Source organism: Orcinus orca, chromosome 7, assembly GCF_937001465.1.
Source record: "Orcinus orca chromosome 7, mOrcOrc1.1, whole genome shotgun sequence".
Lineage (NCBI taxonomy): Eukaryota > Metazoa > Chordata > Mammalia > Artiodactyla > Delphinidae > Orcinus > Orcinus orca.
The window spans coordinates 55,893,684-55,911,444 of NC_064565.1; the positions used below are offsets into that span (position 1 = coordinate 55,893,684).

Here is a 17,761-nt window from a genome sequence, read left to right on the forward strand (position 1 = left end):
AGAATGCGTTGGAGAAAACTTTACTCGGTGGCTCTGGTAGTTACTACTACCCATTTTTAATATCACCCATTTAGATTCTGTTTTTCAAAACAGCCATTACTGATTCCTGTAGATATGAATGAAATCCAGCCCTCCTTAAGGGATTATGAGCCATTCGGCATGTGTCCTGTTGATATTTAGGTTAGAAATATCACATTAGCATTGTTTCTGACTTTGTCTTAGGATTGATTTCTCAGAATTCCATGCCAGTGAAAATCAGTATGTTCTTAATGCTAGAATGGAAAGGACCATTTAAGAGAGATATTTTTAATCCACTCAGTACAGCAGGCTCCATTTGGGAAAAAAAAAAAATAACCCATCCCCTCATCCTTAAAAGTGTGTCTTAAAGTATGCTGGAGCAGATGTTGTTGGTATGAAATGGCCATTGTCTCTTTTCAGAGTTGATTTTCACTCACCCTTTCCATGGTTTCTGGGTTGTTGTTTTTTTTAAAGATTTTCTTCCTCTCTTTCTTCTTTTTTAACAGCTTTATTGAGATAATTTGCATACCATAGAACTCACCCATTTTAAGTGTACAATTCAATGTCTGTTTAATATATTTACAAAGTTGTACAGTGTCACCACAATCTAATTTTAGAACATTTCCATTCCTCCAAAAAACAAACCTTGGACCCACTAGCAGTCTTAAGACGTTCCTTCTTTGTGCCATAGTCTCACATTCAGGGTTTGATTTTCATTCTCTCATGCTTATTTCCTCTTCGTTTTCTTTCTCTTTTATTTACACAGTACTGAGTAGCTCCTTGCGTATTAATTGTGAAGTCCTACAAGCATCTTCTTTTCTGGAGTTTTTTTTTTGTTTGTTTTGTTTTGTTTTCATTTTAAGTGGCTTAAGTAGGGAAGAGCAGATGGGGCTCCAAAAGTCTGGTAAGTAATCAGTGCGATACAGCGCTTAGGTAATTGCTTTCATGTGAAAATGGCTGCACTGAATCTATGTCAAGAGTCTAAAGTATTCCTGACCTTCACTCCCTGCCGCCAAGTCTGATGGGGACCAGTAGGGAGCTGCAAGACAGTATGTATCTTTCCACATACATCTGCTGTTGCAAAAATCCTCGTGTAAACATTAGCACTCTGTAGGATTATGTAGATTTGGAACAACCTCTGGACAATTTTAGGCTGATAGAAAATATTTTTGACAGGTTGTGACAGATATAATCTGACATCTGTGTGTTTTAGACTCTTTAAAGGTGACCCATAATTATCTTCTAGCAAACTAAACATATTTTTATCAGCTAAATGTCCACATTGCAAAGCATTTCTCACGTAAATGTTTTAAACCTACCTTTAGCTTTCTGTCCCATGCACGATTTTTCAAGGGCCTAGATTGTTATTAACAACCCCAATCTAACCTAGATCTCTATCAGCACACAAGGTTGTGACCCAAAGTGTGTCTTGAAAAGTTTTTTAGTTGTGCGCACGGTTTTAAAATGACTATTATAACTAAAGTAACCCCACTCAAAACGAGGCAGTTTACACTCATGGTTAGGCCTATTGGCTCCAGAGTCATACAGCCCAGGTTAGAATTCCCTGAGTTAACCACGTAACCTATTCTGTGAAATGAGGATGGGACATCACTGGGACAGCACTGCAGGCCATTCCAGTGCATCATTATAAAGGGAAACACATTCCAACCCCGCACTGTGAAGATACCCGCAAAGCATTTGCCTGGGTCTTGTGTGGAAACTCTATCTTCTTGATGAAACAGTGTAGTCCATCCAATGTGTGCATTCTGCCTGGGTTCCTTTACTGTGCTGACAGGTGTGTTAAGACTAAAATGAGACAGTTCATGTAAAATTCTTACTAGAATGCCTAGCAGATATTAAATGTTCAGTAAACACCAGCTATTATCATTAGTAGTGTTGCCACTAAAGCATAATCCAGTGGTAATTATTCTCAAAGTAGAATGCGATTCATAAACATTTTATGTATAGGTAAGATGACAAAGAAGGATGGCATTGTTCTGTGCCTCACACCTTAACTGTTTTTTCAGTTTTTTAGCCTGGGGAGACAGAATCGTTTCCTAGAAGCTCATTAGGTAATTAAAGATTAGTTTATAATTAACATCCCTGTACATGCTTTGCAACTGGTGACCTCCTGCTACCCAGTCTCCATCTGTCTCCTCCCTTCCTACCCGTGTCCACCTTCCTATAGCTCTGTAGGTCTTGGTGGAATCCCACATTTTTTCCTACAGAAGGTGAATGGAAAAGAGTTATATTTGGTAAAAAAATGTCCTTGCTCAAGATTCGAAGCCAATTAACTGCATTTAGTACTGCTTTCCCCAACTATGAGGAAAGTAAAAACACAAACTAAACTCTGTGAAAATGTGTATTTCTCAGGATGAAAGGCTTTTTCTACCAGCCCCAACAAACCACTAATTCTTCTCCTGCTTCCAAAAAGCCCATATGTGCCTGGTTTGTCTAGAAATGGGGCTTCCAGTACTTATGGAGCACCTATTACATGCTTCTACCCCAGGCCTCCCTGGGTTGGGGTACAGGAATGTAGTAGGAGTGGGTTTCAATAAGTCCTCTGTCTGCTGGTTTCTACATCACTCTGGACCTGAAGCAAGACCTCTTCAGAGCTCCTGACATGTCTCCTCCTACCTTTTCTCTGACTGGATAAGGATTTAGAATTGACATGAAATCTCAGTGGGAGCTCTTGTCATCTAAGTCTCCTAGGCTCTCAGTAAGGTGGTCCTCAACTCTGGTCATGCACTGGAACTCCTAGGGCAGCCCAGGTAATTCTGGTTTAATTGTCCTGGCATGGGGTCAGGGATCAGGGAATTTTATAGCCCTCCAGGGGATTCTAATGTGCAGCAATGAGCATGGCAGTTCAGGGTTGAGCCAGGATTTGTTATCCCAGAGATGACCACTCCCCTCTTAGTTTCTCATCTGAGGCTTCTCCACTGCCCACCTCATTCTTCACTCTGATACCAAGGCCCTTCTATTTCTATTGAGATTTCTCTTGAGATGCCTACTGCAAAGAATAGAACAGGGGCTGCTGAGAACAGAGAAATCAAGGGCTTAAAAGAATCATGGTGAATATAATAAATGCCAGTCAGCCAAACGACCAATTTACTGGTACCTCCAAGCCCAGTTAACTCCCATGTTAATGGCAGACTGTATTAAAATTGTGAGGATTTTTTTTGCATATATACAAAGATATATTCAAATATTTTTTAAAAGCTAGATAATGGAGTGATATAAGTGAACTAAAGAAATACATATCACAGCATTTAAAATAAACCAATTAGAATAAAAATAAACTAAAAATAATGAATTTATTAGCTTAAGCTACACTGATATGCCAATAATTAATTAAAACTGAGATTTAACTCATTAATATTGCCATCTTTCATTAAAAAACTTTAATTTCATAGGATTATACAATCTGGTTACCTAATGTCTCTTGAGTTTGTACCTTTGATATTTCTATAAAAATAATATTAATTTCTGAAAGACATAAGATGATTATAAAGTGATAAACCTTATTAAATCATATAGTAACATGGTCATAGACATTTGGCTCCTTTCACAGCTAAACTAATATGTGGACTCCCCCTGGGATACAAGGTGTGCCTATAAAGCACTATAAGACGATCTTATGTGATCTACTGGCATTAATCACGTTACTTTAGAGACACACACTATAACTCTCAACTTCTGCTGTCCCCAAATGAAGTTGATGGTAATTGCTAACTGTCTGCTGAGGTGTGACCATAAAGTCTCAGTCATGGTTCCTTTGCAACTTCCAATTTCAGCTTCTTTTGCAGAATCTGTTGGTAGATGCTAGTGCACAGAGGGATTCACACCTCCCTCCCCTGGGACAGCACTGCAGGCCATTCCAGTGCATCATTATAAAGGGAAACACATTCCAACCCCGCACTGTGAAGATACCCGCAAAGCATTTGCCTGGGTCTTGTGTGGAAACTCTATCTTCTTGATGAAACAGTGTAGTCCATCCAATGTGTGCATTCTGCCTGGGTTCCTTTACTGTGCTGAAAATGAGCAAACAAACTAATCTGCCTGGTGGCTTGGAGGGGTTTAGAAACATTACCAGAGGAAGGGGGGCCCCCAGTACAGTTTCTCAGGCAGTCAGGGCCTCAGTGAATGGTACAAATACTCATAAGTAAAACTGAGTTGCAAGATTCAATGCTTTCAAAAAACCTTAAATTGGTTGCTTTTCTATGATTCATCTTATTCTCCAAAATAAAAGTTGTAGTAGTAACATTTACCCAATTATTGGAGTATTACTATCAAAGTTTCTCTTTCTCTTAATGGTACTTTTAATGGTGAGTTTTCTGTTTCTGAAACCTATTTGTTCTTATAGAATCCATTTTCAGTTTCATTTACAGAAGAAAAGTATACTTACAGATATACCCTTCACTCCTTTAAAGTGAAAGGAATTGGGATTGCTTTAGGAGAAAAGGAGTGGTATTGTTCTTATCACAGGGCCTATGGTTATTGAGAGAGTGTCACCTAGACCCTTTCCTCAAAGACACAAAGTGAGAGCACAGAGTTTCATGTTCTTAGAGGTTCAGCAGGTGATCTGAAAAAGTTTTTGATGTTGATAAAGATGTAAAGCACAGATGTTTTGACATAATCAGATTTTATGTCTTCTTTTATGGGAGGGAGTGGATATTTAGGGAAAGTTGGAATAGAAAAAAAATACATTTGTATAGCCCCTTCTTCAATCTGGTCTCCTATTAGTTTAGAATTGTAACTGTGCTCTTTGTATAATTACGCTTAATAGAATTCTCAAGTATATAGACAATATCTTATACTAATTAAATTTACTTTCTTTTTAAATTTTATAATAGAATGGCAAGACATAGAATTTTAAGTTCTGAGATTTTGCTAGTTTGTGAGGAGCAAGGAAAATTATAACAACAAAAGAAACCCTTAAGATTACTCAATCATTTTGTTTGCAGAACTTAGTAAAATCTGCAAAATGTTTTTTCCACATGATTACTTTTATAAAACGGGTGTTTTCTGTAAGCACTTGACATAAGAGGATATTATTAGCTCTTTCTGCTGCTTCTGGGTCTCATATTTCTCAGAATAAACCTGTCTTCATGGATCTCTGAAAATGACTGGATTGAGTCAAGCTTGTCTATTCTTTTGGATGTTCGTTTATTTATTAGTTTGCATAATTACAGATGAATTATCATGCTAAAAAAAACTGGAAGAACACAAGGCCCGAGAAAAGGAAGAGGCATTAAGAGATTCTGTCCTTAGCACCATGCCCTTACAGAGATATGTTTAAGAAATTCTTCATTTTTTTCCAGCTTCTTTGCAAATCTCAACATCACAGAACCCAGAGTAAGATTACATCTCCTTCTAACAGCCTTTTCTTGTCCTTGTTCTTTATCCCTATCTATCCTGAGTGATCTACCCAGCATGGTCCAAGAAACAGCTTTTTAGGAGACTACTTCATTTCTAACCCCATCAGGAGGACAGGACACATCATATACCAGCCACTACATGGACCCCAATAGGGGGAGCTAAGTGCTCAATTCATCTTCCTTATCCTTGGGTAAATACCAGGGTCTTCTAGAGACATCATCCTGCTATGGCATTTGAAATTCCTCCCTTGGATCCTGCAATTCATCATATTGCACAGTGTGTAGAACTGTTTGGGGAGGTTTAGGGTGCTTCGATGAAGTCAGTACGTTAGGCTGGGGTTCAGTTTGTGAGCCTTTTATCAGAAGCATTTTTATCATTATTCTAAAAATATCAACAAATTCCCCCCAATCATATTTTCCGTGTTTTGTTTTTCTTTTAGAGGATCAAAAAAAAGTTTTCCTTTTTTTCCTCAGTTCCTTTTCTTCCCTGTCTTTATTTTTTCCAGGCCTTTCGTTACTAGAGAGGGGATTATGATAATGAGAAAGTGTACCATCAAGTCTGGGTACCGAAAATAGAGAAAGAAAAGCAATAATTTTTGGGGAGGAGGGAGTGTGAAAAAAAATACTGATGAGAGAATTATAGATACTTACATACAGAGCTACTTTTTCTGTATCAGAATCAGATGCCAATATGTTGATTTCCTCCTGTAAAAATAGTGGTGAGACAGACAATATCATGTCACACAAAATACAGGTTAAATTACTTAAATATAATGATCATAGGCTCTGTGTTTGGCACCTATGCTCAGTATTATTTCTCTTCCTATAATTTTGAGATACGTGATCAAGTATTTATCTTTTACTGTTTCATAGACCACTATACTTGAAATAAGCTTTAAAGACTATCACTCCTTAGCAAAGCCTGTTTGAATCTCATCCGCTCTGATGCATCCTTATAGAACCAACTTGATCTTCAGTCATGAGTCTTCAGCAAGTGGGTGGGTGCCCTGGAACTGATAAGTGTAACTGGGAGAAAATCCAGTACAGATCAAAGGGTATGTCCTTAAATTTCATTTCATCTGATTTGTTTTTACAAATCTATAGGAGTTAAATGGCTCAATTTTTATAAGCTGGAGATGTATATTTTTAGGCAAAATGAAACTATTTAAGCATCTACTTAAAGCAAATCGTTCTTTATCCTTTTTTGTAAGAACCTTGTTTCCATTTTGAGACCCTTCTAACCTCTGACATTGATTTTTATATTTCTTGAAACCTTTGCACTTGATGACCGATATTATACTGATAGAAAAGATGGTTCACTGAATCAACAACCCTAAAAGAAATAAAGCAAATTGTGTGGTTACCTGATATACTGGTGAAAAGCATATTAGGGTAAAAGACTCAGTGATTTTTTTCAAAAAAATTAATATACAATAAAAATTACAGCACATGATTATTAATTTTTAGATTCTTTGAAGGCATTTCAGTGCAGTTCTTCAGCATACTTAGCTAGTTGAGAGTAACTCTCCTTTCTTGTCCCTACTTTAAATGTACTTTAGGTACATCACAAGTGCATGTTGAGCACATCACTTATTGCTTTAAGGTGTTAAAAGCATTGACTCAAAACAACTGGTTGACTGAATTCTTGTTCATCTCTATATTCATGGTATATGTTTGGAATTTTCAAATCTTGCACAGCATTTTCCCTTCAACTCCTTTTACTGGCTAAGTCCATGGGTAATCAACATGTAGAATTTAAAAATGGTAAAATTCTTAAGAAATTAGATGTTATAAAGTGTGACGGGCATTGTATATTTCCTGATACATAACAGCACTCAATCAGTGGTAGCTCCTTCTATCTATCTCCTTCAATGCTTCCCTACTCTCTACCCCAGCAGATTACAAATGAGGATTCTAAGTGAGACTGAAATTAGCTGTGATTTACTTACCTGACTTCTCACTTGAATTGATGACAAACTCCAGCCCATAACCCAACGTTCCTGTCTCTACTTCAATCTCTTTCCATTCCCCGTTTTACTAGTAGATACATTCACCAGTGAAATTGCAACTAATTACCCTTTTATTTTTCCTGATTTTTCCTCATTATGAAGAAAACCCAAATGATCAGAGTAATTAATTTGTAGTCATAATTAATAATTATCCTGAAATGCGTTGTTTGCATGGATTATCTTGGAATGCTTACATCAGAGCCAAATCTGTTTTATGGTGCTTTTTCCTTCCTCTTGGATTTTATATAAGGATTTAAAATGTATTCCTCCCAGTGACCAAGACTGATGACCATAAAGGCTCAGAGGGACAATGAATGAAGGAGGCAGGTTTGTATAACAGGAACTCTTCATGACCCTATTAGCAGGCAAACTGTACTGTCTCAGTCTTCCTAAAGGAAGTTGTAATGTCACATGGAGCATATATTGCCAAGAAATAAGCCCAAATCAATTTCATCATAGGACATTTCTAGAAAACATAGTTTTCTACTATGTTATCTGTTGTCAAAAATGAGTGGCATTCCTTTTCTTGTGTTTTTAACTGGTTTCTGTTTGGTTAATAAGACCTCCGTGTTGGCAAATAATACTTTCTTAGGAAAGGTAATGCGCACTTTTCATTCTTTTGGACATCTGAACCTCCTGTACTTGGGGACTCCACCACCCCATTAGGCAAAACCAGCCTCCACTAGAAGAAGCTGCAAATATCATACACTCACTCTCCTGGCCCTGCTGGTATCTAGGACCCAAGCTTGTGAACTAGACTGCACCAATCAGACACCTCCAACTCAGTCTTTGCATTAAGAAGTAATGAAATGGCATGAGAAGCAGGGACTATGAAGAATCAGTTTTAGTGATGGCTGGTGGCAGAGATTAGCTACATCAATTTTCAAGAAAGAACCATTCTAGAAGCAATATCTGTTATATAGTATCAATGGCTTTGGCAATGAGTGTGCCCAATGTCAGCAGCAAGGGTGCCTTCTCCAGAAGGTTCTGCAGCATTTTTCGGCAGTGTTCCTGGCTACAAAACCTCCAAGTCTTATTCTGTGAGAATAAGTATATTTCTGGAGTCTTATTCCTGGAGACTCTGTGGAATACAGTTCTGCTATGAAATGTCTCTTTAACAAAGTACCTGTCCTATTTAAATCAGTTAGACTCTGATGCTTGACACTGGGAGCTGTGACTGATAAAACTATATATAAATTACAAATCTTAACATTCTTATTTTATCGTCTAGATGAGAGGCACACAACAGGACCTTTTAGGAAAGAGTTAAGTGTGAGAAGAATTGTATAATAGTAGATTAAATCACTGTGAACTGACTCTCCACTGGGTACCAGTTCATGAACGATGAACCAAAGAAAAACTGGATAGGTGATCAGAAAGCCACTCTCTGGCCATGCCTCTATAGAAATGTCCATGTCCTAGGGGCCAGAATGACTTAGAAGAGTTATAATATGCATAGGCACCTTTTTGCTTCTCTTTGAAAAATCCCCCAAATCCACTACTTCTCTGGTTGAAAAAAATGTACATATTGAAATTTGTTTCTTCTTTCGTTTCTGGGCTTAATTCTACAACGAAAAAATTCATGGCAAAATGTATTGACATAACCACAGACAATCTACTTTCCTTCAATCTTTTTTTTTTTTTGCCTTGTTTACTATGTATCCCAAGTTACTAGGAAAATAGCTGATGCAGAGTAAGTGTGCAATGAATATGTTAAGCAAAGATAGCAAATACTAATGTAGCACTTATGAGCCAGGTTTTCACATATGTTAACTGACTTTCTCCTCACAATAACCTTCTGAGATAGGCATTATTTTTAGCTGCCCGCCCCCTACTTTTTTTTGACAAGAAATGAACTCATGAAAGATCTAAGTAACTTGCCCAAGAAAGTGAGCAAATGTGATCCTAACTCAGGAAGGCTGACTCCAGAGTCTGTGCCTTATTTTTTTTTTTATTCAGCTAATAGTCATTAACCACTCACCATATGTCAAGCACAAAAGATTCAATGATGAGTATGATATTATTTTGCCCTCAAGACGCTCACTCTATCAGAGAGAAACACATATAACAAATAATTACAAGTGCAATATGGTAGATTCTGTCATGGAAAATATAAATGAGGTTTGTTGGGACACAAGGAGGTTGTGATAAACTTTACTCTGGTTGAAGGATGGTCAAGGAGGGGAATCTGAGGGTGGAGGATGCTTCAGCTGAGACTTAAAATCATTTTTTATAAATACAGAATTACATTCTAAGTGAAAGGAACAACTTATGCAAAAGGTAAAATAGTATATTTGTGAATATAATGAGGCACAATTGAGTCATGAAGCTGGAGATGTAGCCAAAGGCTGGATAAGAGGAAAACTTATATACTATAATAAAGATTTTTTACTTTATTCTAAGGCAATCAAAAACCATTGAAGAAACAAACAGGGGAGTAAGATGAATAGATATGCATTTAAGAAACATTTTTTCTAGTTGTATAGGATAGATATAAATGGTGTCGAGGTTAGACTGAAGAAGATAAGTTAGGAGACTACTGAAATAGCAGATTAAATACATGAGGACTTAAATGGGTCAGAAGTTCTAGGATAAAGAGGGCATTGACTCAAAAGATAATTAAAGATAGAATTGGAAGAGCTTATAAATCAATTGGATATTGGTGAAGAGGGGTAATAATAAAAAGGTAGAATTCTTCTCTTTCTCTCTTTTGGTTTGCATTAATTAATGTAAGATATATGTTACCCCTGGTTTTCTTTTTCTTTAAAATGTTTTCATTCTTTTTGCAAGCTTTTTTTGGTAATTTCACTGCTCCTTGAGACTAAGTTTTAGCCTCTTTTATTGTACTTTTATGTTTATTTATATCCAAGTGCCTTTTTTGTTTTAAGATGCCTTACGTCTATGTTAGATTGAAATCCTGTATACATGTATGTGTGTGTGTGTGCGTGTATGTGTGTGTATAAAAAACATACATCTACATAAAACTTCTAGAAGGTGTCCTTTACTGAAAATTGAATGTTTTTATGTATCCTGTTCTTTTTAGTTTGTCACATAAGTATTGTTGTTTATAATACTAATATGTTTGATGGCCCAGTTGAGAGTACATCTTTTACATGTTCTTTTAATGAATCTTCAGCATTTTTGGACGCTGGAATATGGCTCTATAAATAACACTTTGGGGAAAGTAGAGGACAAAGTTTTAGTAGTGAAAGCTGGCATTACTTATTCATAAACCTCCCTCTTTCAAGTCAAATATTCCTACTTTCAAATTAATTATTTTTATTAAAAAATTATAAGTTTTGCTGTTTATGGCTAAATATGACCAAAGCATAATTGTTTTGAGCCCAGAAAGAGCTGAAAATAATTGAATGATAGTGCTTCTCTCAGAGATTTATACAACAAACCTGCATAATTCATGCATGTGTATATATTACAGATCTTGTCTCAAGAGAATTTCAAGCTAAGCGAGCCATTTTTATTCCGTTAGATATGTATGTACAGTTTTTTAAATTAATTAATTTAGCTGCACTGGGTCTTTGTTGTGGCGTGTAGGATCTTTTTAGCTGTGGAATGCAGGCTCTTAGTTGCAGCATGCGGGATCTAGTTCCAGGGATCTAACCCAGGCATTGGGAGCACAGAGTCTTAACCGCTGGACCACCAGGGAAATCCTGTACATATTTTTATATATTGCACAGATATAGAGATAGATGAATAGACAGATGATTGATATGTAGATAGGTTGGTAGAGAAAACTTTTACTAAAACAGTACTGACAACGCCTAGCAAAATGCTATAGAGATAGTTGGTGCTCAGTAGCTATTGGCTGAATAAATAAATGTATAAGTGAAGCTATATACGATCACTCACATTTAGGGATGCAGTGATTTCAAAGGAAAAAGGTACTATCTTAATTTTTTTTCTGAATGTTTTGCATCATCAGTCTCTTAGGATCCAACAGTCCAACTAGGACACACTCATAGCTTCAGGGAGCATTACTACTGAACCAAGTAAAATTGTAGTCTTCACTTCCAAATATATTGAGTTATATGAAGAATCACGACTTACATTTGCCTTGATTCTTCTTTTCCCTTGATATTAAAAACAAGGATAAAGTATTGTCTTCTCCTGTCATCATAAATACCTCAACTTAATTTTTTGATGTCATAGTAATTCTGCTCAACACATTTCTACTGCTATTTCTTGGCAATACATCAGATTCACAAACTCAGTGAATAATAACAATTCACTAAAAAAAGAACATACAGACTAGTTTGGGTTTTTTTTAGCACCATGAAGATCTTTTTATAAAAAGACCACCTGAAAATAAATTTTCCTATTTTTCAATGTTCTTTACCTTTTTGTATGTGTTTGTTACCTTTGTGTATTTTTTGGTTTCTTGGTACAGGCTTCTCCTCCCTCTAATGATGTCAGCTGCTCTTCACAGCATCACAGCACTGCCCATATTCTTCCATAAATGTTCTGATCACTTGCAATGTTATCAAGAGAACTCTTCTTCATATACTTTGTCAGTGATGGACATGTTATTGTTATATGCATCAGCTTCAGTAACTCCACCTACCAATCATAAAATGTTCAGTGTCAAAGATTGTCAGCCAAAATACAAAAAAATAAAATCATAGGATTATGTGGGGAAAAATAGAATTTTAATTTTTAAATTAGATTTTTATAAAATCATAAAATTTTCACATTCCTGAGAAAAAAGTGACTATTTGCTCATGATATTACTATTGACTATTTGCTCATAATATTACTATTCACTCCTTGATATTCTGGGGGGCATCTACTCTCTACCAGGAAGCTAAACATTGGGATTTGAGGATGCATGAATTCAGTTAAAGGAAAGGGTCGTATTATCAAATCATGAATGTGAAATGGATAGGTAGATAACAGAGGTGTGTACTGACCATACAGGAATACAATAAAAGAAGCAGTAATAGGGAACTCTGTATAGAAAAGTCAGGAAAGGTTTCAAATAGAAAATAATTTTGAGCCAAGACTCAGAAGTGTATAGTGAATGAGGAAAAGCCCTAACCCGAAGCTCCAATGCTAGGGACGTCAAATTTTATACTGTAAAGTTTTAAAGTAAATTTTTAAAACGTAAAGAGAAAATTCAGGGCAAAAAGAAAACATGTTTGAATTCAAACATATCAAAATCTAGACAAACACAATATATCAACCACAAATTTTTATGCTCATCACTTAAAAGAAAGAACTGATTATTCTTTCAAACCTTGAATCAACTGACACCTTTGCTAACATAAACAGCACATTTTTGGTATTGTTTCTGTCAGTTTGACAACGATGCATATAACATTAATACATCATAACCCTTCCTAGTTTTATTAAGAATGAGGTTAGTGATGGGTAACATTGCTGAATTACGGGTATTGAGCATGAGCTGTTTTTTCCACTCTAGTGAGGCAGTAATCATCTACTCTTCTGCCAGTCTTTCATCACACTTTTTTCTACTGGGTATACTTCTAAGAGTCACAATAATAGTGAGTCACCATAAAAAGTCTGTCCTTTTCTTTCCTTACTCATTATGCTAGTATGAGTTTGCATTTTTATCAGTGGAAATGTACAATGTCTTTTCCTGTAACGATAATAACAGTGGCAAGTTGGGTAGGCAGAGTGTGAACTCTTTCCTGTGCTGGAGAAATCTCCTTAGAAGTGTACATCCATGAGAGACTTTTGTAATATACTTGACTAATCTATGAGCTGATATCAGATTGGCGTGAGCTATGCAAATATTATAACATTTTGTGATCATGCCACATTTTCTCCTTTAGATTCCAAAATTAGACCACGTATATCATCTGTGTTTCTTTTCATGGATGAATGATATTTAAAAAAAGAGTTTAAGTGTGATTTAGTAACTTACCTAAGATTATAGCATATCTAATATAAAGGAGGGAGTGAGTACTATCCCCATTCCTGACTTTGGTTAATCCACCTGTGAACAAAACTGCATTTTTCTTCTTGCAGCCCAATCTATATTTGAATTTAATTTTTAAGTACCAATTTCATGAACTATTTTATGTGAGTTTGCATATGGTATTCCGGCCGGAATTCTTTATTACATTTTATTTGTGTAATTTGATTTCTTCCCGAGCATTTTGATGAGCCATCCTTTTATCTAACCCTTCACTCTATAGACACCAGCAATCGGGAAGAATGAAAGTCAGATTTAAAATCCAACTCTACTAGTTGCATAATATGAAACACAGTAAATGATGGAAACAAAATCTTGGAATATTTTAAGACAGACGTTATGTAAACTGCAGAAAACAGGGGGCAGTAAAATTGATGCATTGACACTGACATACCAAACTAGTGTAGCAATTACAGTAGTATTTAGTAATAGCACATAATGCTGAAGTAGAAACTTATACCTTTAAACTAAATTTATGTATCCTTCCACTGTTTATGTTGTGTCATCTCCTACAAGAAAATATATTTAAAGATGATAGGCAGGTTTTATTTTTTAAATGTCAACTTGGTGTTAAATACTCTATTAGTGAGTGATAGGAACAGTGACCAACTGAAAAGTATATGCCCCAACTAAGACAGGTGGCCACTACCTTGTTCCAGCAAGCCACTGCCATGTTGGAATATGGCATATTGCCAGATCTTCAAAATTTTCAAACATAAGCAGAAATCTTGATTTTTTTGTAGGTTTTAATTAGTTCAAAACTTTAAAAAACATTGAGTGGGTCAAATAAGCTTGTCTCTGGGCCACAGCTTGTCATCTGGGCCTCTAGGCAGAGACGTGATTCTATAGTAATGATCATTGTGCCTTTCAATAAGGATGTTGGTACTGGTCAGTTCCTATGTCCTTTGTTCTTTCACTTTCTGTTTAATCAGTACTTCCTATTTCTCAGTGTGTCATAAGAAAGCCATAGAATATCCCCATTATATTCCTATAGATGGAAAGACTTGCCATAGTTGTAAACAGTTATTATACAAAGAGTTGTTATTTGTGCCCATGCATTTTTTTCTATCTGTGGTCTTCAATGACAGTTATTGTTCCCTCCAGCCTAATGTTATTAATACCCTTAAATACAACTTGATTATGCAAAACTTTTTATTATATAGAATTATGATTTTTTGAACTTAAAGGAAAGAATATGAATTGTTTATTTCCTATACTCCCTCTTGAAAAAGTAAAGTACACATTTTGTTCATTGTTCTAACCCCAGGTTCTAGGACATTCTCAGCAAATAGAAGGTTGAATGAAATTCATTTATTAATGGAAATTTGCTGTTTTATTCATTCATTCGTTAAGTAAACTTTTCCTTAGCATAAACTATGTGTCAAGCATGTTAATAAATATCTATTGATATATGTGGATCATTAACTAGGGCTAGAAACCCATTCTGCTTAGGAAAAGATTACACTGGCCTTTAATTTAATGAGATATAATTTATATTTTTTCAGCTTTATTGAGGTATAATTGAAAAAATTATAAGATAATTTAAAGTGTACATAGTGATAATTTGATATACATACACACTGTGAAAGGATTCCTCCCGTCTAGTTAATTAACACACCCAATGAAATGTAATCTACATTTTAAAGTGCAAACCTACATTTTGGCTTCAATTCTCTGAAGGACTTTTGGGAGGGTATCAATTTTTTGTCATAACTCTCCTTCCTAGATAGTGTAATAAGATCACATAATACTGTATATCTCTAAGCAAATGTCTGACTGCCATCTGGTTAATCGGAACTTTAACCCTGTATACCAGATACCCCTGGGGGTAAGCCAGACACTAGAAGTCCACTAGCAAGAAAAAAAAATCACAAGTCAAGATCTCATGAGTTAACTTTAAACTTATTCTTGGTTTAAAGTTTAGAATTTGATCCCTTAGAACTATTTAACTCCATGTTTGTTTTTTTTAAAAAAAGTTAGTGCTCCTATTTGATTAATAGTAATAATGTCCCTTTGATCACTTGACTATTCTCTACTAAGACAAAAATTTTTAAATCCCATCTCAAAAACAGTATTTGTTCGTCATGCAGATATCAAGGGTAAAGTGAAATCCCAACCTCAAAGGCAATCAAATAGGTGTGTTCTTGGAGAGTCATCTGTCTATGGCCTTATTTTTTGATGTTAAGATTTTTTAGCAGTATGCCAGCTGCTTCACCATATCAGTCAATCAATCAATCATATACTTGTGTCAGATCACATTCTGTAGTAACAGCAGGGCTGGATCACCAAAATTAATAGGAGTTTCAACCCTCCAATTCAGCCAGGATCACTGTGCTAACTTAACCAAAATCAAAAGTAGCGCCATGTGTGAAGATAGAGACACACTAGCATAATATGGCCTATTTATATTGGTTATATTTAATGGTTATAGTCTTCGATTGAACTCTGGATGTGTCATCAAACCAGAAGGCCACCTTGAAGATGGGAATATCTTTCTGTAGAATGAAACTCTGGCTTATAAACAACAAAATATATTTCTTTTTCATCAAGGGTTTTCATTTTCTTTTTGAGATTCATCTTTGTCATATTGGGTGTGAGTTGCCTCATTAACATTTGTTGCTTTCTAAGGGTAGTAGGCAGAATAATGGCTCCTGAAGATATCTATGTCTTAATCCTCAGGATTCGTGAATATGTTAAGTTACATGGCAAAGAAGAATTAAGGTTGCAGATGAAATTAGAGCTGCTAAGTAGCTGACTTTTTGACAGGGAGATAATCCTGAATACTCTGGATTAGTCCAGTGTAATCACAGTGGTCCTTAAAAGTGAAAGAGGGGATCCCAAGAGAAAATCAGAGAGGTCGCAGAGTGAGAAAAAGTTCAGCTTGATAGAGGAGCGGGGCCATAAGCCAATGAAAGTGGGCAGTCTCTAGAACTGCAAGAGGCAAGAGAATGGATTCTCTCCTAGAGCCTGCAGAAAGAAATGCATGCCTTCTTACATCTGCCAATACCCAGTAAGACCCATTCAGGGCTTCTGACCTACAGAAGTGTAAGATATTAACTTTGTGGTAATTGCTACAACAGCCAAGTAAACTAATATACTGAGGAAACAGGTTTTTTTTCAGAAGCGTCTGTCACTGAAATTGCATTAATAAAATAAAAGTTAAAATTCTCAGAATTTTCTTAAAGCATTGTCCATTCATTCATTCATCCATTCATTTTCAGGAGGTAATCCGTAGCAGCCAGGTCGACATTGCAGGACACAGCCAGGAAATGGAAAGAAATGAACAAGAAACTTCCAAAGCACACAAAATTGATGTTCTTGGAACAGAAATGGTAACTATTTAGAAAGACAATACTTTCCACACAGTTTGCAGAACTGTGTGGAAATTCTGACCTTGTTATAAACAGTTGATTTTATTGTATTTAATATCAATACACATCAGTGTCTCTTTCCGTACTTTGGGGTTGATATTCTTTGAAAAATAAAATGAGCACCCTAAAAATATAAGTGCACTTTAGGTGTCAATTCATATTTGTTCTGTTATAACATGAACCCATGCATTAAAATAAATGACCAAAGTGTAATCAATGTGCACTGAAGTCTTGGAAGAAAATCATGGTGCAATGAAGAATATGTGTGCAATACTGAAATAATTGACTTCTTAAAAACAATTATTTATTTAAAATTATCTTTAAACACAGGTCTCTCATCTTGAAAAACACACTGTGGAAATAAATCAAGCTTCTCCACTCCATCAATATGTTCAAGAAACAGGTAAGAATCTGGTATTATTTCACCCCAATATATCTTTTTCCTATTGATGTTTCTGTGTTTGAATGGAGGACTTCCAAAGCACAAACCTTCCCACTAAATAAAGTTAGTAACTATGACTTATGATCCCAAAGGGGACAGAATAGTATTTCTATATATAATTAGGTTCTGCCTGTGGTACGAGATGCAATAAGCTTCTAAAATAGTTCATTGCCCTTCAACCCTATGATGTATTCATCCAAAACGCCTAGAAGGTGATAAGCCAGCCACCTCTGAATTGCATTTTGCTTAGGGATCCAGAATGAAACTTGATGTTATCAAGCTCCCTGGGAACAGAAAAGTTATCTAGATTGTATTACTTTTAATAACAAATTTAAGCACGTTTAAGTCTAATTCTCCAACCCACAGATAAGAGATTAGACTACAGACAAACCTGCGCAAGTTTGCATAAGATGGGTACAGGGTGTCTTGCCTATAAAAGTGGAATGAGAAGTTTTGCTGTCCCAAAGTGCTAAAAGGGTAGATTTAAGCCAACTGTGACCCAAATGTTATTTGACTATATCTGAGTTTGGTTTTATTTTAGTTTTGCTTAAAGAAGTATATCTTCCTTTTCTGTTCTTCTACTGTTCTTT

At 35.8% G+C, this 17,761-nt stretch overlaps 1 protein-coding gene across 2 annotated transcripts in view; it reads left to right on the forward strand.

Annotated features, from left to right (window-relative positions):
• The window catches only part of XIRP2 (xin actin binding repeat containing 2), a 45,996-nt gene that overhangs the window by 9,122 nt on the left and 19,113 nt on the right, over positions 1-17,761 (forward strand). For both annotated transcript variants that reach the window (XM_049712291.1, XM_004267258.3), the window contains exons 3-4: positions 16,580-16,690; positions 17,060-17,132. In XM_049712291.1, the coding sequence (XP_049568248.1) occupies positions 16,580-16,690; positions 17,060-17,132 (184 nt within the window). The remainder of the gene's footprint in view (positions 1-16,579; positions 16,691-17,059; positions 17,133-17,761) is intronic.